Source organism: Sorex fumeus, unplaced genomic scaffold, assembly GCF_029834395.1.
Source record: "Sorex fumeus unplaced genomic scaffold, SorFum_2.1 ptg000018l, whole genome shotgun sequence".
Taxonomy (NCBI): domain Eukaryota; kingdom Metazoa; phylum Chordata; class Mammalia; order Eulipotyphla; family Soricidae; genus Sorex; species Sorex fumeus.
Window position 1 is genome coordinate 26,289,838 of NW_026606075.1, and position 22,977 is coordinate 26,312,814.

General features: G+C 42.7%; 1 protein-coding gene across 1 annotated transcript in view; it reads left to right on the forward strand.

The window, feature by feature from the left end:
* Positions 1-22,977, forward strand: part of ANKRD31 (ankyrin repeat domain 31) — a 140,960-nt gene that overhangs the window by 34,514 nt on the left and 83,469 nt on the right. The window contains exons 7-11 of the mRNA XM_056112416.1: positions 15,910-16,468; positions 19,153-19,417; positions 20,441-20,550; positions 20,953-21,108; positions 22,130-22,272. Coding sequence (XP_055968391.1) covers positions 15,910-16,468; positions 19,153-19,417; positions 20,441-20,550; positions 20,953-21,108; positions 22,130-22,272 — 1,233 coding nt within the window. The remainder of the gene's footprint in view (positions 1-15,909; positions 16,469-19,152; positions 19,418-20,440; positions 20,551-20,952; positions 21,109-22,129; positions 22,273-22,977) is intronic.

A 22,977-nucleotide genomic window follows, 5' to 3' on the forward strand; every position in this document is an offset into this window, starting at 1 on the left:
TTATTTTCTCAAAGAACCAGCTCTTGGTTTCATTGATCTTTTGGATTGTTTCTTTGGTTTCCATGTCGCTGATTTCTGCTCTAAGTTTTATGATCTCTTTCCTTCTGCCCGATTTGGGCTCCTTCTGTTGATCCTTTTCTAAGATCTTGAGCTGTGAAGTCAAGTTGTGTATGTGCATCTTTTCTTCCGTCCTGAGATATGCTTGCAGAGCTATAAATTTCTCCCTTAATATGGCTTTCGCTGCATCCCATAATTTCTGGTAGCTCGTGTCTTCATTCTCATTTTTTTCCAGGTATCTTTTGATTTCGTCCTTGATTTCCTTCCTGATCCACTCGTTGTTCAGCATTAAGTAGTTTAGTTTTCAGGTGTTTGATTTGGTTCTCCATGTCTGATTCACTTCTATTCTCAGTGCATCGTGCTCTGAAAAGATTGTTGATCCTATTTCTATCTTCCTGATTCTATTTAGGTATGTTTTGTGGCCTAGGTCATGTTCTATTTTGGAAAATGTTTTGTGTGCACTGAAGAAGAATGTGTATTCTTTCTTTTTGGGGTGTAAAGCCCTGTATAGGTCTATAAGTCTTTCCCTTCTATTTCTTCTTTCAAGCCAATGTTTCCTTGTTTTGTTCTTGTTGATCTATCCAGAGGTGATAAGGTGATGTTGAAATCTCCACCTACTATTGTGTTTCTAGCAATGTCCTTAAAATCTGTTAGCAGTTGTTTTAAGTATTTAGCTGTTCCTTCATTAGGTGCGTATACATTTAAGAGTGTGATTTCTTCCTGTTGTACGTATCCCTTGATGAAGAGAAAATAGCCTTTGTTGTCCCTTCTAATCTTTCTTATCTTACAGGAGCCCCTTTAGTTCTTCTTTTATATTTCTTTTTGAGTCTATGAAGTTCTTGAGCTGTTGTTTATCTACAAAGTGGTTTATCGTTCCATCGAGTTTGAGTGAGAGTTTAGCTGGATAAAGTATTTTTGGTGAGGTGTTCATTTTATTGAGTTTTTTCACTATATCCCACCATTGCCTTCAGACTTGGAGGGTTTCCTCTGATAGGTCTTCTGTGAATTTAAGGGGTGCTCCTTTGTATGTGATTTGCTTCTTTGATCTTGCTGCTTGTAATATTGTGTCTCTGTTCACAGCATACATCATTCTGACTATGCTATGCCTTGGAGTGTTTTTACTGGGGTCTCTTTTAGCTGGTACCCTTCTGGCTCCTTGGATCTGGATTTCTACATTCCTTAACTCTGGGAACTTTTCAGCACATTGCTTCTCAAATCATTTCTTTGACTGTGGCTTTTTTATTGGGGTTGTCTCCCTGTCCTTCTGGTAATCCAATGATTCTGATGTTGCTCCTCTTGTCATCATCCCCTAGGTCTCTGATTCTCCTTAGACCCATTTTGAGGTCTTTTTCTATTGCTTGTTGTTTCCTATGGGATTTCTGTTGCTCATCTTCAGGCTTGCTGATTCTCTCTTCAGCTGGACTTATCCTATTGCTAAGGATACTTACTGAGTTTTTAATTTTGTCTACTGAATCCTTTATTTGTGACACTTCTTTTTGTAGCTTTTTTATTTCTGCTCTCATTTCTTCCTGTATTTTCTCGACTATTTGTTCTATTGTTTCTTTCATTTCTTCCTTTAGTTTTCTGGATATCTCTTCCATTGATTCTTTGAGTAGATCTTTGAACATCCTCTGAATTTTGTCCCGGAATTCTTTATCGAAGGGAGCATAATTATGGATAACCTTGGTAGAGGATTCGGGATTCTTTTCTTTATATTCTCCTTGTAGTGGAGATTTGTGCTGTGTCTTCATGTTGTTTTGGTTGTCTAGAGGAGGAACCCTGAAATTCACTGGTACTGTTCCCTCTTATCGTGGGAAAGGATTCTGGATAAGGTCAGTCACCCTTCTCCCTTTCTAGAGTACGACGTTCTCAGTCAGGCATTATTCTTTGGTTTATAACGGGAATTAAGTGAAGCTTTGGAGGGGGTGCTCTTTAATATTGAGGTTGTACAGCATATTTCATACTGGTCTTTTGTTAGAAATGGAGAAGGTGAGTGGAATATTGTAGTAGAGGTGGTCAGAAATTTTAGGTCGGTACGGTATTAGGTGATAAAGGGTGGGATGAAGGTCCTGGTGCTCAGATAGGGAAATAAACTACCATTGCATGAGCGGCCTCCCACCCTGAAAAAATCCACGCCCACTTCTGGGAGGCCATGCCCCTTACATAGTGGCCAGGCCCCAGGCCAGTCCCAGGGTCACTCCCACCCAGGAACCTGGAATGAAGGCACCCAGGAACCTGGAATGGAAGGGCCGATGAGGCAGATGGGGAACTCCACGGCGCTCCGGCCGGTGTTCCCCAAAGTGGCCTGATTGCCTGCCCGGCGGAGGGTGTCCAGTTCGGCGGGAAAAGACGTGTGGGTCTCACGAAGGAGGAGCAGTCCAGGCTACCCCTATCTACCAGGAATGGAGAGGCCGATGAGGCAGATAGGGAGTCCCGCGCGCTCTGGCCATTGTACCCCACAGTGGCCTGATTGCTTGCCTGGCTGAGGGTGTACGGTTCAGCGGAAAAAGGAGCGCGGGGCTCGGGAAGGAGGAGCAGTTCTGGCTCCCCCTACCCACCTGGAATGGAGGGGCTGATGAGGCGGATGGGGAGTCCCAGGAGTCCCGCGGTGCTCCGGCCAGTGTCCCCCAAAGTGGTCTGATTGCCTGCCCGGTGGAGGGTGTCTGGTTCAGTGGGAAAATGCACGCGGAACTCAGGAAGGAGGAGCAGTCCCAAATACCCCTACCCACCTAGAATGGAGAGGCCGATGAGGCGAATGGGGAGTTCTGGGAGTCCCGTGGCGCTCTGGCCGGTGTCCTCCAAAGTGGCCTGATTGCCTGCCTGCCTGAGGGTGTCTGGTTCGGCGGGAAAAGATGCGCGGGTCTCACGAAGGAGGAGCAGTCCAGGCTACCCCTATCCACCTGGAATGGAGAGGCCGATGAGACGGATGGGGAGTCCTGGGAGTCCACGGTGCTCCGGCCAGTGTTCCCCAAAGTGGTCTGATTGCCTGCCTGGTGGAGGGTTTCCGGTTCAGCGGGAAAAGGCGTGCGGGGCTCGGGAAGGAGGAGAAGTCCGGGCTTCCCCTACCCATTTGGAGTGGAGGGGCCGATGAGGTAGATGGGGAGTCCAGGGAATCCAGCGCACTCTGGCCAGTGTCCCCCAAAGTGGCTTGGTTGCCTGCCTGGATGAGGGTGTCCAGTTTGGCGGAAAAAGGAGCGTGGTGCTCGGAAAGGAGGAGCAGTCTCGGCACCCCCTACCCATTTGGAATGGAGGGGCCGATGAGGTGCATGGGGATTCCTGGGAGTCCAGCGGTGCTCCGGGCGGTGTCCTCCAATTGGCCTTATTTTCTGCCCGGCAGAGGGTATTCGGTTTGGCGGCAAAATGCGCGCGGGGCTCGGGAAGGAGGAGCGGTCTCGGCTACCCCTACCCACCTGGAATGGAGGGGCCGATGAGGCGAGTGGGGAGTCCTGGGAGTCTCGTGGCGCTCTGGCCAGTGTCTCCCAAAGTGTCCTGATTGCCTCTCCGGCGGAGGGTGTCCAGTACGGTGGGAAAACCAAAGTGTCCTGATTGCCTCTCCGGCGGAGGGTGTCCAGTACGGTGGGAAAAGGCGCATGGGGCTGACGAAGGAGGAGCAGTCCTGGCTCTCCCTACCCACCTGGAATGGAGGGGCTGATGAGGCGGATGGGGAGTACCTGGAGTTCTGCGGCACTCTGGCTGGTGTCCCCCAACGTGGCCTGATTGCTTGCCCAGCGGAGGGTGTCCGGTTCAGTGGGAAAAGGTGCGCGGGGCTCGGGAAAGAGGAGCAGTCCGGGCTCCCCCTACCCACTTGGAGTGTAGGGGCCAATGATATGGAGGGGAGTCCCAGAAATCCCATGGTGCTCTGGCCGGTGTCCCCCAAAGTGGTCTGATTGCCTGACCGGCTGAGGGTGTCTGGTTCAGCGGGAAAAGATGCACAGGGCTCACGAAGGAGGAGCAGTCCCAGCTACCCCTATCCACCTGGAATGGAGAGGCAGATGGGGAGTCCCGGGAGTCTCACAGCGCTGTGTCCAGTGTCCCACAAAGTGGCCTGATTGCCTGCCTGGTGGAGGGTTTCCGGTTCAGTGGGAAAAGGCATGCGGATCTCGGGAAGAGGTGCAGTCCAGGCTCCCCTACCCACTTGGAGTGGAGGGTCCATTGAGCAGATGGGGAGTCCCGGGAATCCAGCGTGCTCTGGCCGGTGTCCCCCAAAGTGGCCTGATTGCCTGCCTGGCTAAGGGTGTCCAGTTTGGTGGAAAAAGGAGTGCGAGGCTCGGGAAGCAGGAGCAGTCCCAGCTCCCCCTACCCACTTGGAATGGAGGGGCCGATGAGGCGGATGGAGAGTCCCGGGAGTCCCGCGGCACTCTGGCCGGTGTCTCCCAAAGTGTCCTGATTGCCTGTTTGGCGGAGGGTATCCAGTACAGTGGGAAAAGGCGTGCGGGACTGACGAAGGAGAAGCAGTCCCAGCTCTCCCTAACCACATGGAATGGAGGGGCCGATGAGGCAGATGGGGAGTCCTGGGAGTCCTGCGGTGCTCTGGCTGGTGTCCCCCAAAGTGGCCTGATTGCCTGCCTGGCAGAGGGTGTCTGATTCAGCTGGAAAAGGTGCGTAGGGTTCTGGAAGGAGGAGCAGTCCCGCTCCCCCCACAAACCTGGAATGGAGGGGCCGATGAGGCAGATGGGGAGTCCCAGGAGTTCCACGGGGTTCTGGCTGGTGTCCCCCAAAGTGGCCTGATTGCCTGCCTGGCTGAGGGTGTCCGGTTCGGCGGGCATAGGCACGCGGGGCTCTGGAAGGAGGAGCAGTCCCCTATCTACTTGGAGTGGAGGGGCCGATGAGGTGGATGGGGAGTCCTGGGAATCCCGCGCGCTCCAGCCTTTGTCCCCCACAGTGGCCTGATTGCCTGCCTGGCTAAGGGTGTCCGGTTTGGCGGGAAAAGGTGCACGGGGCTCAGGAAGGAGCAGTCCCGGGTCCTCCTACTCACCTGGAATGGAGGGGCCCATGAGTTAGATGGGGAGTCCCAGGAGTCCCGTGGGGCTCTGGTTGGTGTCCCCGAAATTGGCCTGATTTTCTGCTCGGTGGAGGGTGTTTGGTTCGGCGGGAAAAGGCGCGGGGGGGCTCGGGAAGGAGGAGCAGTCCCAGCTCCCCCTACCAACCTTGAATGGTGGGGCTGATGAGGCGGATGGGGAGTCCTGGGACTCCCAAGGTGCTCCGGGCGGTGTCCCCTGAAGTGGCCCAATTTCCTGCCCAGTGGAGGGTGTTCGGTATGGCGGGAAAAGGCGCAGGGGGCTCGGGATAGAGGAGTATTCCCAGCTCCTCGTACCCCCCTGGAATGGAGGGGCCGATGAGGTGGATGGGGAGTTCTGCGGCACTCTGGCTTGTGTTCCCCAAAGTGGTCTGATTGCCTGCCTGGAGGAAGGTGTTCAGTTCAGCTGGAAAAGGTGCGCAGGGCTCCAGAAGGAGGAACAGTCCCGGCTCCTCCTACCCACCTGGAATGGAGGGGCCGATGAGGCGGATTGGGAGTCCCGGGTTTCCCGTGGCGCTCCGGCAGGTGCACCCCAAAGTCTCAATAATCTTTTTAGACCACAGTGTGCCGAAGATAGAAGTGAATCACACAAAGAGACCGAGAAACAAATCAAACACCTGGAAATTAAACAACTCAATGTTGAACAATCAGTGGGTCAGGAAGGAAGTCAAGGACAAAATCAAAAGATAACTGGAAACAAATGAGAATGAAGACCCAATTTACCAGAATCTATGGGACGCAGCTGAAGCCATGTTAAGAGAAAATTTATAGCGTTGCAAGCATTTCTAAGAAAGGAAGAAAGGGCCTACATAAATAACCTAACTTCACAGCTCAAGATCTTAGAAAAAGACCAACAAAAGGAACCAAAATTTGGCTGAGGAAAGAAATAATAAAAAATAGAGCAGAAATTAATGACATGGAAACCCAAAAAACAATTATGAAGAGTCAATGAAACCAAGAGCTGGTTCTTTGAGAAAATAAACAAGGTGGATAAACCACTAGAAAGAATCATGAGGAGAGAGAGAGAGAGAGAAAGAGAGAGAGAGAGAGAGCCCTAACAAACTGAATCAGAAATGAAAAAGGGACATCACAACAGAAACCAATGAAATTCAAAAGATCGTCAGAGACTACTTTAGAGTCTGTATGCCACAAAACAAGAGAACATAGAAGAAATGGATAAATTCCTGATTCCTATAATCTCCCAAGATTGAACCAAGAAGCCTTGGGATACCTGAATAGACCCATTCATATCAAGGAAATTGAAACTAATCAAAAGTCTTCCTAAAAACAAAAGCCCAGGCCCAGACAGATTCACTAGTAAATTCTTTCAAACATTTAAAGAAGACCTTTTGCCAGTTCTCCTCAAGATTTTCCAGGAAATTGAAAAAACAGGAACTCTCCCAAACAGCTTCTATGAGGCACATATCTCCCTAATACCAAAAGAAAAAAAAAGACACCACCAACAAAGAAAACTATAGGCCAGTATCCCTGATGAACACAGATGTGAAGATCCTCAACAAAATATTAACAAAGAGAATCCAACAACTCATCAAAAAGATTATACATCACGACCAAGTGGGTTTCATTACGGGGATGCAAGGATGATTTAACATTTGGAAATCAATCGATATAATTCATCAATCAACAAAAGTAAAGATAAAAACCATACGATCATATCAATAGACACAGAGAAAGCTTCTGACAAGATCCAGCACCGTTTATGAGGAAAACTCTCACCAAAATGGGTTTCAAAGGAACTTTCCTCAAGATAGTCAAGGCCATCTATGACAAACCAATGGCAAGCATTATCCTCAGTGGAGAAAAACTAAAGGCCTTCCCTCTAAGATCAGGGACAAGACAAGGATGCCCACTCTCACCACTTCTTTTCAATATAGTACTGGAAGTACTTGCGATAGCAGTTAGGCAAGAAAAAGACATTGAAGGCATCCAGATAGGAAAGGAAGAAATCAAGCTCTCACTATTCGCAGATGATATATTATATCTAGATAATCCCCAGTCCTCTACCAAAAAACTCCTAGAAACAATAAACTTGTACAGTAAAGTAGCAGGCTATAAAATTAATGCCCAAAAGTCCATGGCCTTCCTATACGCAAATAATGAGACAGATGAAAGTGACAGGAGAAAAAATCCCATTCACAATCGTGCCCCAGAAAATCAAATACCTTGGAATCAGCCTAACTCAGGAGGTAAAGGACCTCTACAATGAAAACTACAAAACCCTACTCCATGAAATAAAAGAGGACACGAGGAAATGGAAGCATATCCTCTGTTCATGGATAGGAAGAATTAACATTGTCAAAATGGCAATACTCCCAAAAGCATTATACAGATTCAATGCGATCCCTATAAGGATACCCATGAAATTCTTCAAAGAAATACACCAAGCACTCCTGAAACTCATATGGAACAACAAACAACCACGAATAGCTAAAGCAAATCTTGGGAAAGAGACATGGGGAGGCATTACCCTCCCCAACCTCAAACTACTACAAAGCGTAATAATTAAAACAGCATGGTACTGGAACAGAGGCAGGACCGCAGACCAATGGAACAGGGTGGGATATCTGTACACATAACCCCAAATGTATGAAAATCTAATCTTTGATAAGGGAGCAAGAAATGTGAAGTGGAGCAAGGAAAGCCTCTTCAACAAATGGTGCTGGCTTAACTGGACAACCACATGCAGAAAAAATGGGCTTAGACCTCGCCCTAACACCATGCACAAAAGTCAGATCAAAATGGATTAAATATCTCAGTATCAGGCCAAAGTCTATAAGGTACATTGAAGACAAGGTCGGCAAAACCCTTCACAATATTGAGGCTAACGGTATCTTCAAAGATGACACTCCACGAACAAACCAAGTGGAAACAGATAAACAAATGGGACTATCTTAAATTAAGCAGCTTCTGCACCTCAAAAGATACAGTGACAAGAATACAAAAACAATCTACAGAATGGAAAAGTTTATTCACCCAATACCCATCTGATAAGGAGTTTATATCAAGGATATACAAAGCACTGGTTGAATTCCACAAGAAGAAAGCATCCAACCCCATCAAAAAATGGGGTGATGCCAGGTGTCCTCCCAGACGCCTGGAGAAAAGCAGTTCTGAGCGTTTGCCTTTCCCTCTTCACTCCACACTGTTGATCTCGTCCCAAACCCAGGTCAGTCCATCCGCTGGTACTTGAACCCGGGACTTGGATCTCTCCCTGCAAGACCACAGGTGTCCTCCCAGACGCCTGGAGAAAAACAGTTCTGAGCGTTGCCTTCCCCTCTTCACTCCTCATGCTGCGCTGATCTCCCAAACCCAGGTTTCTGGGGGCATGGCCACTTCACAAGTGGGCGTGGCTTCTGTAGAAGTGGGCGTGGCCTATTTTCAGCAGGCCAGCGCTCATCGGCCGCAGGTAGTTTAGGAACCTAGTCCCCAAGGAACCTAGTCCCCAACCTACACAGCAATATGAAGAAACAACTCAGATCCCCACCACAAGGGGAGGACAAGGAAAAGAATCCAGAAGACAGTCGATACTGCTCATCTAAGGGACCTCTCTGACATAGAATTCAGATACAAAGTCATGAAGATGTTCAGTCAACTCAGTGAAACAGTCAGACAGACATCCAGTAACATGACAGAAAAAATCGACAAGTTACACAAAGAAATGAGAGCAGAGATGTCACGATTAAAAGATTCCGTAGATGAAATGAAAAACTCAGTCTCTTCTCTCAACAATAGAATGACTGCAGCTGATCAGTGAGTTAGAAGATCAGCTGCACCAAACCAACAGGCAACAACAAACAGTGGCGAGGGACCTCAAAATAGCTCTACAGAGAATCAGAGTCCTAGCAGATGATTCCAAGAGGAATAACATTAGAATCATTGGACTACCAGAAGCTCAGGGAAACAATCCCAATGGAAAAAACACCGTCAAACAAATCATTGCTGAAAAATTCCCAGAGCTCCACAATGCAGGTATTCAGGTTCAAGGAGCCCGAACGGTACCAGCTAAAAGAGACCCTAACAAAAACACTTCAAGACATATCATAGTTAGAATGATTGATGCTGCCGATAGAGATACAATACGAGAAGCACCAAGGTCAAAGAAGGAAATCACATACAAAGGAGCACCCCTTAGATTCACAGCAGATCTATCAGAGGAAACCCTCCAAGCCCGAAGGCAGTGGCGAGATATAGTGAAAAAACTTACTGAAATGAATGCTTCACCACGAATACTCTATCTGGCTAAACTCTCACTCAAAATCGAAGGAATGGTACACTATTTTCTAGACAAACAGCAGCTCAGGAACTTCACAAATCACAAATCATCCTGTTAATCGTCGATTGCCTCGAGCAGGCCCCAGTAACGTCTCCTTCATCCTAGCCCTGAGATTATATTCAAGGCTCTTTAGGAGAATGAGACCCATCATTGTTACTGGTATTTGGCATATTGGGTACGCCACGGGGAGTTTGCCAGACTCTGCCCTGTGGGCAGGCTACATTTGGTAGCCTGCCGGTTTGTCCAAAGTAGGAATGAGATAATAAGATGTCATAATAGGATGTCGCGGCAAATGCGGCTGCGCGGTTCTGGGACCTGGTTTTTATAGTCTCTGAGTCTTGGCCGTTGATGGGATTACACGGCGCCAGGGGGCCAGTTGGTGGGTGTGACCCTCGCCTACTGGAATTTGGAGGATCTGGGTGGAGGATGCTCAGCCCAAATCCGAGTAGGCTTGGAGATCTCGGCCCCGGAACCCGAGTGACTTTGTCCCTCTGCCAGTACCTTCATGTGTGCGGAGAGTGGTCTCAGCATGGTGGTGGCAGGTCCTGGAGGTCTTTGGCTGCCGGAGCCCTGGTCGGGGCGGGGAGGAAAGCTCAACTCGCTCCCCTCCAAGGGGCCCTGGCGGCGAGGACAGTCAGGCGCGGGGGCAGGAGACTGCACTCTTCTCTTCCGGGAGCTGGTTTTTATAGTCTCTGAGTCTTGGCCGTTGATGGGATTACATAGACTCAAAACCAAACCTAAAACAAGGGCTAAAGGGGCTAGTATAAGACAAGACAAACCCTACAACCACAACACTCCCTTACAGAAAGATGACACAAAATCCCATAACAATAATCTCTCTCAATGTCAACGGGCTAAATTCACCAATTAAGAGACACAGAGTGGCAAAATGGATTCAGAGACAGAACCCAACATTCTGCTGCCTACAAGAAACTCATCTCAACAGCCAGAGCAAACACGGACTCAAAGCCAAAGGATGGAAAACAATCCTGCAAGCAAACAGCTCCCTCAAAAAAGCTGGGGTGGCCATACTAGTATCCGGCAGCATTAATTTCGCGTTGAAAAAGATTAGAAGGGACAGCGAAGGCTATTTTCTCATCATCAAGGGATACGTACAACAGGAAGAAATCACACTCTTAAATGTATATGCACCTAATGAAGGAACAGCTAAATACTTAAAACAACTGCTAACAGATTTTAAGGAGGACATTGCTAGCAACACAATAGTAGGTGGAGATTTCAATATAGCCTTAATCACCTCTAGATAGATCAACAAGAACAAAACAAGGAAACATTGGCTTTGAAAGAAGAAATAGAAGGGAAAGGGCTTATAGACCTATACAGGGCTTTACACCCCAAAAAAGAATACACATTCTTCTCCAGTGTGCACGGAACATTTTCCAAAATAGACCATGTCCTAGGCCACAAAACATACCTCAATAGAATCAGGAAGATAGAAATAGTATCAACAAACTTTTCAGACCATGATGCACTGAGAATAGAAGTGAATCACACACAGACACGGAGAACCAAATCAAATACCTGGAAATTAAACAACTCAATGCTTAACAACAAGTGGATCAGGAAGGAAATCAAGGACGAAATCAAAGGGTACCTGGAAACAAGTGAGAATGAAGACACGAGCTACCAGAACTTATGGAATGCAGCGAAAGCTGTTTTAAGGGGAAAATTTATAGCTCTGCAAGCATATCTCAGGACAGAAGAAAGGATGTACATAAACAACTTGACTTCACAGCTCAAGATCTTAGAAAGGGATCAACAGAAGGAGTCCAAATTGGGCAGAAGGAAAGAGATCATGAAACTTAGAGCAGAAATCAGCGACATGGAAACCAAAGAAACAATCCGAAAGATCAATGAAACCAAGAACTGGTTCTTTGAGAAAATAAAGATAGATAAATCACTAGCAACAATCACAAAGAAACAGAGAGAACCCTAATAAATCAAATCAGAAATAAGAATGGGGATATCACAACAGAAACCAAAGAAATTGAAAAGATTTATCAGAGACTACTTTGAAAGTCTGTATGCCACGAAACAAGAGAACCTAGAAGAAATGGATAAATTCCTGGATTACCTATCATCTCCCAAAGCTGAATCAAGAAGATATAGAGTACCTGCATAGACCTATTAACATCAAGGAAATTGAAACTGCAATCAGAAGTCTTCCCAAAAACAAAAGCCCAGGTCCAGATGGATTCACTGGCGAATTTTTCCAAACATTTAAAGAGGACCTATTGCCAGTTCTTCTCAAGCTTTTCCAGGAAATTGAAAAAACAGAAGCTCTCCCAAACAGTTTCTATGAAGCCCATATCTCTCTAATTCCAAAAAGAAACAAAGACACCACAAAAAAGAAAACTACAGGCCGATATCCCTGATGAACACAGATGCGAAGATTCTGAACAAAATACTAGCAAATAAATAGAATTCAACAACTCATCAAAAATATTATACACCATGATCAAGTGGGATTCATCCCTGGGATGCAGGGATGGTTCAATGTTCAGAAATCAATCAACATAATCCATCATATCAATAAAAGAAAAGATAAAATCATATGATCATATCAATAGATGCAGAGAAAGCATTTGACAAGATCCAGCACCCATTTATTATGCAAACCCTCGTCAAAATGGAGATAGAGGGGACTTTCCTCAATATAGTTAAAGCCATCTACCACATACCTACAGCAAACATCATCCTCAATGGGGAAACAAGAGCCTTCCCCCTAAGATCAGAAACAAGACAGGGATGGCCACTCTCTCCACTACTGTTCAATATAGTACTGGAAGTACTTGCAATAGTGATTAGGCAAGAAAAAATATATGAAGGGCATCCAGGTAGGGAAGGAAGAAATCAAGATCTCACGACTCGCAGATGATATGATACTAAGAGAACCCTACATCCTCTACCAAGAAACTCCTAGAAACAATAGACTTGTATAGTAAAGTGGCAGGCTATAAAATCAATACCCAAAAATCCATAGCTTTTCTATACGCAAATAGTGAAAGAGAAGTGACATGAAGAAAACAATCCCATTCACAATTGTGCCCCAGAAAATCAAGTAGCTGGAAATCAGCTTAACTAAGGATGTAAAGGACCTTTACAAAGAAAACTACAAAACGGTATTTCAGGAAATAAAAGAGGACACGAGGAAATGGAAAAATATCCCCTGCTCATGGATGGGGAAAATTAATATTCTCAAAATGGCAATACTTCCCAAAGCACTGTACAAATTCAATGCGATCCCTATTACGATACCCATGACATTCTTCAAAGAAATGGATCAATCACTCCTGAAATTTATATGGAACAATAATCCTCCACGAATAGCTAAAGCAATTCGTGGGAAAAAGAAAATGGGAGGAATCAACCTCCCTATCTTCAAACTCTACTACAAAGCAGTAATAATTATAACAGCATGGTACTGGAACAAAGGCAGAGCTGCAGACCAATGGAACAGAGTTGAATATACTGACATCCCCTCCCAAGCATATGATCATCTAATTTTCAATAAGGGGGCTGGAAAAGTGAAGTGGAGCAGGGAAAGCCTCTTTAATTGTGCTGGCAAAATTGGACAGCTACATGCAAAAAAGTGGGCTCAGATCTCTGCCTAACACCATGTACAAAAGTAAGATCAAAATGGATTTATGACCTCAACATCAGACCGGAATCCATAAAGTTCATTGAAGACAAAGTTGGGAAAACCCTCCATGATATTGAAGCTAATGATATCTTCAAAGATGTCACACCACTGACCAAGCAAGTGAAAACAGAGGTAGACAAATGGGACTATCTTAAACTAAGAAGCTTCTGCACCTCAAAAGAAACAGTGACCAAAATACAAAGACAGTCTTCAGAATGGGAAAGGATATTCGCCAAATACACATCTGACAAGGGGTTGATATCAAGGATATACAAGGTACTGGTTGAACTCCACAAGAAGAAAACACCCAATCCCATCAAAAATGGGGCGAGGAAATAAACAGAAACTTTCGCAAAGAAGATATCCAAATGGCTATAAGACACATGAGAAAATGCTCTACATCACTAATCACCAGGGAGATGCAGATCAAAACAACAATGAGATATCATTTCACACCACAAAAACTGGCCTACATCCAAAAGAACAAAGGCAACCGGTGCTTGCGCGGTTGTGGCGAGAAAGGGACCCTCCTTTACTGCTGGTGGGAATGCCGACTGGTCCAACCCTTTTGGAAAACAGTATGGACAATTCTCAAAAAATTAGAATTTAATCTCCCATTTGACCCAGCAATACCACTCCTGTGAATTTATCCCAGAGAGGCAAAAGAGTATAGTCGAAGTGACATCTGCATTTGTTTGTTCATTGCAGCACTGTTTACAATAGCCAGAATCTGGAAAAAACCTGAGTGCCTGACAACAGGTGACTGGTTATAGAAATTTTGGTACATCTACGCAATGGAGTACTATGTAGCTGTTAGAAAAGATAAAATCATGAAATTCCCCTACAAGTGGTACTACATGGAAAGTATCATGTTATGCGAAATGAGTCAGAAAGAGCGGGATAGACACAGAAAGATTGCGTTCATCTGGGGAACATAAAGCAACAAAATGGGAGACTAACACCCAGGAGTGGCCAAGATTAGTACCAGGAATTTTGCTCCATGACTTGGAGACCAGCTACGCGTGCTAGGGGAAAAGGAAGCTCAGATAGAGAGCACCAAATAAAGGGTGTTGGGAGGATCCTCCCAGGGTAGGCGAAGCGTGCTGAAAATAGACTATAGACCGAACATGATTGCCACTTAATGCCTCTCTTGCAAACCACAGGACCCAAAAGGAGAGAGAGAGAACAAAATGGAATGCCCTGCCACAGATGCAGGGTGGGATGGGGGAGTGGGGGGTGGGAGGGATGCTGGGACCTGTGGTGGTGGAGGATGGGCGCTGGTGGAGGGATGGGTACTTGATCATTGTATAACTGAAACCCAAGCACAAAAATTTGTAAGTCTATAACTGTACCTCATGGTGTTTCACTAATAAAAATAAATAAATAAAAATGGGGTGATGAAATGAACAGAAACTTTCTCAAAGAAGAAATCCAAATGGCTAAAAAGTACATGAGAAAATGCTCTACATCAGTAATCATCAGGGAGATGCAGATCAGAACAACAATGAGATATCATCTCACACCACAGAGACCTGCCCACATCCAAAAGAACAGAAGCAACCGGTGTTGGCACAGATGTGGTGAGAAAGGGACTCTCCTTCACTGCTGGTGAGAATGCCGACTAGTTTAGCCCTTTTGGAAAACAGTATGGACAATTCTCAAAAAATCAGAAATTGAGCTCCCATTTGATCCAGCAATATCACCAGGAGTTGCCCCTGACTACTGCTGGATGTGGCCCCAAACAAATTTTGTTTTTTATCTTTCTGATTCAAGGTAACATGACTTGCAGTACTGTTACTATGGTTTCATGTATACATCATTCCAGCACCACAACTATCACCAGAGCGCCCACCTTTCTCTCCCTGCCTCCCCCCCAACAAATTCAGTTCTGAGGATCAGCTCTCCCATTGTGTTGTCTTTGGCCCTTTGTTCTGCCTTGCTGTATATCTCTTAAGTCCCACATGTGATAGGTATCATTCTGTATCCATTCTGTATTTACCCTTTCCTTCTGACTTTACTTGGTGAAATTATATCATCTCTATCCTTACACAAAATTGCATGATTTTGTTCTTTCTTAGAGCTCCATAGGCATATTGTGTATGTGTATCACAGCTTCTTGGTACATTCATCTGTAAGTTGGGAATATGGGCTATTTTCATATTTTGGCTATTATACTATATACTGTGATGAACATAGGTGTGCCTGTATGCTTTAAAATCAAAGTTTTTGTGTTTCCAGGATATATGCCAAAAAATTGTAATGGTGGTTCATACAGGAATAAAAATTTTTTTAAATAATAAGTTTAAATTGTTTTCAACCCTGAACAGTTGGGTTATAGTAGGGGCTCATAGTATTTGCATAAAATAGTGGCTTTATTTTTTCCTGTCTTCTTTCTATTCACCTCTGATCCTTTTTACTTCACATTTATATATTTATACAGAATTCAGGAATAGAAAGGTGAAATTGCCGATTTTATTCCTGATTAATTTTTTGGTAAAAATCAATAGAATTTTTTTGCAAGAGAGAATATTACAAGCATTATGTTCAGTAAAGTTTTCAAATAATCCAATGGCTCTTTTCTTAGCACAGGTAATATATGATAGATAATTTATTATTGTTGTTCTGCCAGTTTTACTAGTGCGCTCCTGTTATATGTTTAACCAGGTTTTCAGTTATTAGTGATTAGGTATAGAAAAGTAGAAAGGCATTTTTATTTACAGTAAAGGAGGAAAACTGATAAAACTGGGTATAACTTACTAAGATGATAAAACTATAGTTTGATAATCTAGTTTATAAAAAATAAGAATTACGACTTTTTCATTTAAGAGACCTCTTTGATGTATGTTATAATGATAGCATTTTATGTGGAATACGCAGGAACTGAGTGAAGACATGGACTCTGCTGAAATAAGCCTCCTTTCAGGTACTTTTCTTACAGTATCTGATACGGCTCTTGTCAAGGATAAATTGTTAATAGAGCCAGAGAAGATGTTAACAGGATCACATACATTTTCTGAGCCTGGAATGGAAGTCACATTGGAAATGATTTCTGGAGAAGAGAAGAGTGAAGACAATTCACTTGAAACCTTTGTGTCTGCCCTAGAAACTACCGAAGAGGATAGACTATTAGAAGTGACGAATGATTTTGAGCCTACAGAGTTAATAAACCGATTGAATAAATCTCCAAATCCTATACCAATTTCTCTGACATGTCACAGAGATTTACTAGAAAACACAAACGATAGTGCATTGCCAACTGAGTTGTTATCATCATCTTTAAACCCAATGTCAGAATCCCAGGTGGATCCCATTTGCCATAGAGAAGAGGAAGGCAACAGTGTCAGTGCTGAAAGTAAACGTTTAGGGGTTGGATCTGCTTTGTCTCAGACTAATGAAGAGTCTACACACATAGCAGAGGAGAGCTTTGATACTTGTGGCCATACTGCACTGTTGGAGCAAGATTCCAAGTTAGCTGAACTGCAGGATGAGCATCTATTTGTGCAAGTAAATGTGAGTCTGTGATTTTTTTTCTTGGTCAATATTTATGCTTTAGGCATACTGTGTTATTGCACCTTACCTACCACCCAGGAACTGCTATCCCTAGGATATAGTGATTTTCAAAACAATGGCCTCCTGAATTGTGCTTGGGGAGACTAGGGACCACATTCTATGATATTACCCTGCAGTGTGAGCCTATTGGTTTGCTATTTGGCTGTAGGGCTACCAGGGCCGTCTGATGGTTCTAGGAACTGTGCTCAGGGCTTTATGCATGCAGAAATCTTTATGGATTTGGCCCATACCCAGTAGTGCTCATGGCTTCTTCTTGGATCTTTACTGAGTGATGACTCCTGGCGGTGCTTGAGGAGTGTATGTCATGCTGGGTATTGAACCAGGGTCAGCACAGGCAACACAAGTACCTTAGCCCCTGTACTGTCTCTCTTGCCTTTCTTATGGAATTTTTAATGTCTTGATTGTTCATATACTTTCATTTCAAATTCAAGCCTGCTTCCAAAACTATCAACCAACACCCAGAAGATACTTCTTGAATTTGAAACATATTGTCATCTCTTTAGTAGAGGTTCCTGGGATAGAGTTTTCAATGAGTTTATAAAGTTAAGGGGACCAGAGAGATAGTACAGGAGTCAGGTGACTGCCTTTCACATGACCAACCCGGGTTCGATTCCAGGTATCCCATATGGTCCCCTGAGCACCACAAGGAGTGATCCCTCACTGCAGAGCCAGAAGTAACCCCTGAACTTTTCTGGTGTGGCCCCGAAACAAAAAAAAGTCAGGTAATTTTCTACCCAGAAAACCTAAGAGGACCTGTCATTAGGTTGCTTACATCTGTTAAGGAAAGGTTTTCTATTTTGTTTTTTTGTTATGAGAGTTTACTCAGTATCTCAGAAAATTACTGTATCGGGTGCAGTAAGAGATGATAATCTTCATAAAAATGTTTAGTTGGACATAGAATATATATAGTTGGTCTTCCAGAAGAGATAAAAAATTATTCCTTTTAAGTGGAACTTTGCCTTCTGTGTCCTAGAATCTAGACTTCTTACATTATTATAATTGGAGTCCCTTGCGGAGGCCACTTGCCTTTTTTTCTTTTGACATTTTTTGGGTAAATTGTATATAGTTATATATTTTGCCATAAAGAAAAACAGTTTTAATTTTAAATTGTTATTTTTTAAATTTAGTCACTGTAAAATCTCAAAGTAAATTTATGATTAGATTTCAGACATACAGTGTTTCAACACCGATCCTTCACCAGTGGTCCACTTCCCTCCATCAATTCCCCACTCCCACATTTGCTTCCTGTCTTTTTATTTTTAAATACATTTTTGCATTTTTGGTTTATAGTAAAGTTGCTGATGGGGTTTCACACACATACTTCATTGTGGACGTTGCCCCCTCCCTGTTCCATCCCCCAACACTCCCTGTACCCACCAAAGTGGTGTGTTTCCTACTGAATACTAGTTATCATGTTCTTTGTTTCCATTGTTTTGGGGTATTTTGTTATTCCACCGTTCTTTATGTCCCACATATTACAGAGAGAATTCTGTGCCCAAACTCTTCTTTCATGTGAATGTGTTTTTCTTATAGTAATTTTTTTCCCTTGTAACAGGAGCATTGCTGAGTGGTATCCCTCTATTTATGTAAATATATAGTTAGTGTGTTTATGCACACACATGTATGTACACATACATGTAATTTATAACCAGTGATAGAAATTATACATGGTCACATGGCATTTGAATATTTTCTTTTATTTTTTTCCCTTTAGTTATTGAAAAAAAAGTTCCTTATGAAAATATCTGGGAAGATTTAATAATGTATTGAACTCATGTTGCAATTTACTCAACTAGAATATTTCACGTAATTATGGTTAAAATATCCCCAACAGATATAATAGGATTTAAAATAATCCAGAAAAAGAGAAGCTCAGCACAGGTTGAACACTGAATTGAACATTCCAGAATTTTAATCTAAATGAGATAATAGGACTATATTATAGGAAATTATGATTGGGATTGATAAAGTGAACACAAATTTAGTAGTCTTTAGGAAAAAGGAAACTCTTAAAACTAGAAAGATTTGTTTAGAACAAATTCAGTACTCTTTTACTTAGTTATAATTAAGATAGGGAATTTGTTACTTTGAGAAGCTTTGTGAGCTTGGTAGAAAATTAAATTCAGTAAAGGTTTATACGATCTATATAATATGTACATCATTGAAAGTTAAATTCATAATGAATTATCAAGGGGTGCCTTTAGTACATTCATGATTTATCATAACCCTTGCAAGTCAATGCAAACCATTAAAAATTAGCATTGTTATTACAAAATAATGAGATACAGGGCAGAGCAGACCATTGATCAGAGTATTGATAATCATTTTCCTAATGTTCTTAGGCTTTCAGACTTGCATTATTTATTGATAAATTTTTATTATGTTTACACATGTCTGTGATGTCTGTGTTTTTTTTACCTCTATCGTATGAAGCAGTTTGGTGTAATCAAAAGACAGGGTAACACTTAATTTGCCTTGTTTTAATATTTTTAGTGATTATAGTATTGTAGTATATTTACCTTTTATTATGTGTATATTTACAGCCTACAGAAGACCAAAATCCATTTGAATTACAAACTTTGGTGCACCAAAATGTCACTTTTTGTGATCCACTAAAGAACAAGGGAAATTCCAATCCATTGGACATTAACACTGATCAGGACACTCCTGTTGTATTAAGGAGGTCATCCAGATTGAAAATAGGTAGACACAAGAAGCACAGAGATAAAAGGTGTACAATGCCAGAAAAGATTTTACCAAAAATGGTTGGCCGTGAGGATCAAACAAATAGTAACTCCTCAAATGAGAATTCTAGGTATGCTGTCAGTTTACATCTTTCTTTTCAGAAATGCTACATACCTTACAGATAATTCAGTGCTAGGATATGGCAATGATATTTGGAAATGATTGCTCTGGATAAGAATTCTGTGCTGGAAAAGAAACCAGCCTGACGCTGAAAAGAGGAGGGAGGGAGGGAGGGAGGGGGAGAGAGAGAGAGAGAGAGAGAGAGAGAGAGGGAGAGAGAGAGAGAGAGAGAGAGAGAGAAGGAGAGGGAGACGGAGAGGGAGGAAGAAAGAAAGAGAAGGGGGAGGAGAAGGAGAGAAAGAGAGAGAGAGAGTAAAGAAGAAGAAAGGTGCTCGCCATAAAGGCAGGCTGGGGGTGGGGGGCTGGTGGAAGAGAAACTGGGGGTGTTGGTGATGGGAAATACACAAATATACAATGGTGGTGGAGGGATGAAACCCAGTCATGAACAGCTTTGTAATTGTATCTCATGGTGATAAAAAAAAAAAGGATTCAGTGCTAGGGACATTAGAGTCTATGTGCAATCAACCCTAATTAAAGAACTTTAGTTTATAATGTTGTTCTTTTATTCATTTTACAGTTTGGGGGTGGGATCTCCTCAGCAGTGCTTGAGAACTTGTGGTCAGTTCCTAATCTGATGGTTAGTACTTAGGCCCAACCTGATGGTTCTTAGAGAGCCATGTGGTGGGGATTGAATTTGGGGCACAAGCTCCACAACTTTAAACTTTCTTCTTAGTCCTTACAGTATATTTAAATCAAAACTCATTAAAACTTTTTAAGTCTTGATAAGTGAAATATTTTTTGTATTTCAACCGGATGCTAATTTTATTTCCTTTTCTTTTTGTGTTTTGGTTGCACCAGTGAAGTTTAGGGCTTACTCCTGGCTCTGCATGTAGAATCATTCCTGATGGGGATCGGGGGACTATATGGGGTACCAGGGATAGAATCAGGTCAGCTCTGTGCAAGGCAAGTGTCCTGCACTCTGTACTCTCTCTGACCCCAATGATAGTAATTTTAAAAACCTTTCTTTTTCAAGAATGCAGAATCCTGCTTTAATAATTGAAGCTAAAGGAAAGAACATACATTCATCTAGACTCAAGAGTAGAGAACAGATCAGGAAACGCAAAACACTTGCAAAAAAATATGGTGAGCCATCTTTTGAGTAGGCTTGCTCTTTAAGCCTGTGTACTTCCTTGAATCATATTTTATTTCTCTCTATGTCTCTTTGCTTGCTTTTCCACACTGGAGTAGCCCAAGTTCTCTCTTAAACATGTACTTTCTTTTTTTCTAAATTTCAATGAAAACCATCTTACTTCACACATACACAAAAAAAAATTCAGTACAATAGTTTAAAGATATGTCTCTTTTCCCTTTTAATCTTCAGATTATATTCAGATAATAAAACTCATAGTTGAGTTAATGGATACAATACGCTTTCATAATATACATCTATTCCAGAATGTTCTCTGGATTCACTCTGATACCTAAGTTCCTCTGATACTAAAAATAAGGGTTTGTTTATTTTTCTCATTGATTCTCTCATTTCAGAGAAAATGAAGTTGGATAATATACCTCTGTCTGCTATTAACCGGAGAAATGTATTTGGAGAGAACTTACTGTATAAGGCTGCTCTGCATGATGATGCAGATCTTGTTCTTTGTTGTTTAAAAAAGGGTGGAAATGTTAATCAGCAAAGTTATGCTGGTAAGTTTTTTTTGGTTACCTGAGTTTTTGTAGTTTCAAATGAGTAACTCCTATGAAAATATGGCAACGTGAGTTTCAGGCAAGTCTCAAATTTTTCAGATAATTTTATTTTTTTTTTTTTTGCTTTTTCTGGGTCACACCTGGCAATGCACAGGGGTACTCCTGGCTTTGTGCTCAGGAATTACCCCTGGCGGTGCTCAGGGGACCATATGGGATGCTGGGAATCGAACCTGGGTCGGCCGCGTGCAAGGCAAACGCCCTACTGGCTGTACTATTGCTCCAGCCCCAATTTTTCAGATAATTTTAAAAATAATCATATAATTTAAATGAACACAATTCTTTATAGCTACTAAGGACATGGTAGTAGTTTATGTTTTATAAGTACTTTTCACATTCATTAACAAATTGATATGTGAGAAGTATATTAAGCAACCTATGCACTAATAAACCTAAGTCATTAACTCAGGCTCTGGGTAATTTTCACCATCTGCCAGGGTTACACATCGTGGTGCTCATCAAGGGCATACAGTGCCAGGGGTCAAACTCAGGGCTTTGCACACATGTTAGGTATGTGCTCTGTCACTTACATTATATATTCCTGACCTGAAAAAAATTTTTTAAAAAATCATGTGTGATGATGGGGCCAGCGTGATAGTGTAGCAGGTAGGGCATTTACCTTGCATGTGGCTGACCCAGATTCGATCCCCAGCATCCTATATGGTCCCCTGAGTATCTCCAGTAGTGATTTTTAAGTGAAGAGCCAGGAGTAAACCCTGAGTATCACCGGGTATGACCCAAAAAGCCAAAAAATGGAAAAAATTGTGTGATAAGATATGTGAATTAGACTTACAGTGATTATTTTGTAATAAGTATTAAATATCAAATTGTTGTTTGCCTGAAATTAATATAATGATATTTGCTACACTGTACTATAAAAAAACCATTATACAGTGTACAGAGGCCCTGTACACTGACAGCCTGGGTTTGATCCCTGGCATCCCATTTTCTTTTTCTGTAATAGGTTGGACAGCACTTCATGAAGCTTGTGTAGGAGGATTTTATCGGACTGCAAGCGAACTAATAAAAGGTGGAGCAGATGTAAATATCAAAGGAAAGTACCAGATCACTCCCCTACATGATGCAGTGGTGAATGGGCATTATAAGGTACTGTGACTGTTTTTTTCCTTTTTAAAGAATTGTAAGTCCATTTCAGGAATTAAGCAATAGAAAAACACAAGAATTGTTTTAGCTTATGGAGCTAGAGAGATGGTACAGCAGGTAAGGCACTTGCCTTGCACACAGCTGACCTAGGTTTGTCCTCCAGCACCTCATCTGGTCCCCTGAGCTCACCACTCTGAGCACAGAGCCAGGAGTAAGCCCTGAGAGCAGCTGTATGTGGCCCCAAAACAAAAGAATTTTTTTGTTTATTAATATTCAGAATTTGTAAAAAATTTAATAGTGTAATGTTATCTTAATGTGGTAGATGCTATTTTATACAGTCCCTTTTAATAACTACAAAACATGTTTTAGTTACTATACTTTTTAAATTGTGTTTAATTAAAACCCTTTTTTTTCTGTGGTGTTTTGTAGCTTTCAGGTGAATTCCTTCTGACAGTGTTAAACAGTAGCATCTAGTCCTGACAGGAGACTGATAACATTAGAGAGTCTGTTATCCCTTTGAGAGTCGGCTTAAGACATGAGAACCTCCCTACTAGGTTTAACTTTTAGTCCATGCATGTTAGCACAGAAGTACCAGTGGTTATGTTTCCATATGGTTACTACAGTTCCATATGATCTGGTTAATACGATCTGAAATAATAGCAATTCAAATGACAGATTCCAGCATATAGGATTTCTCTCAGAAACCAC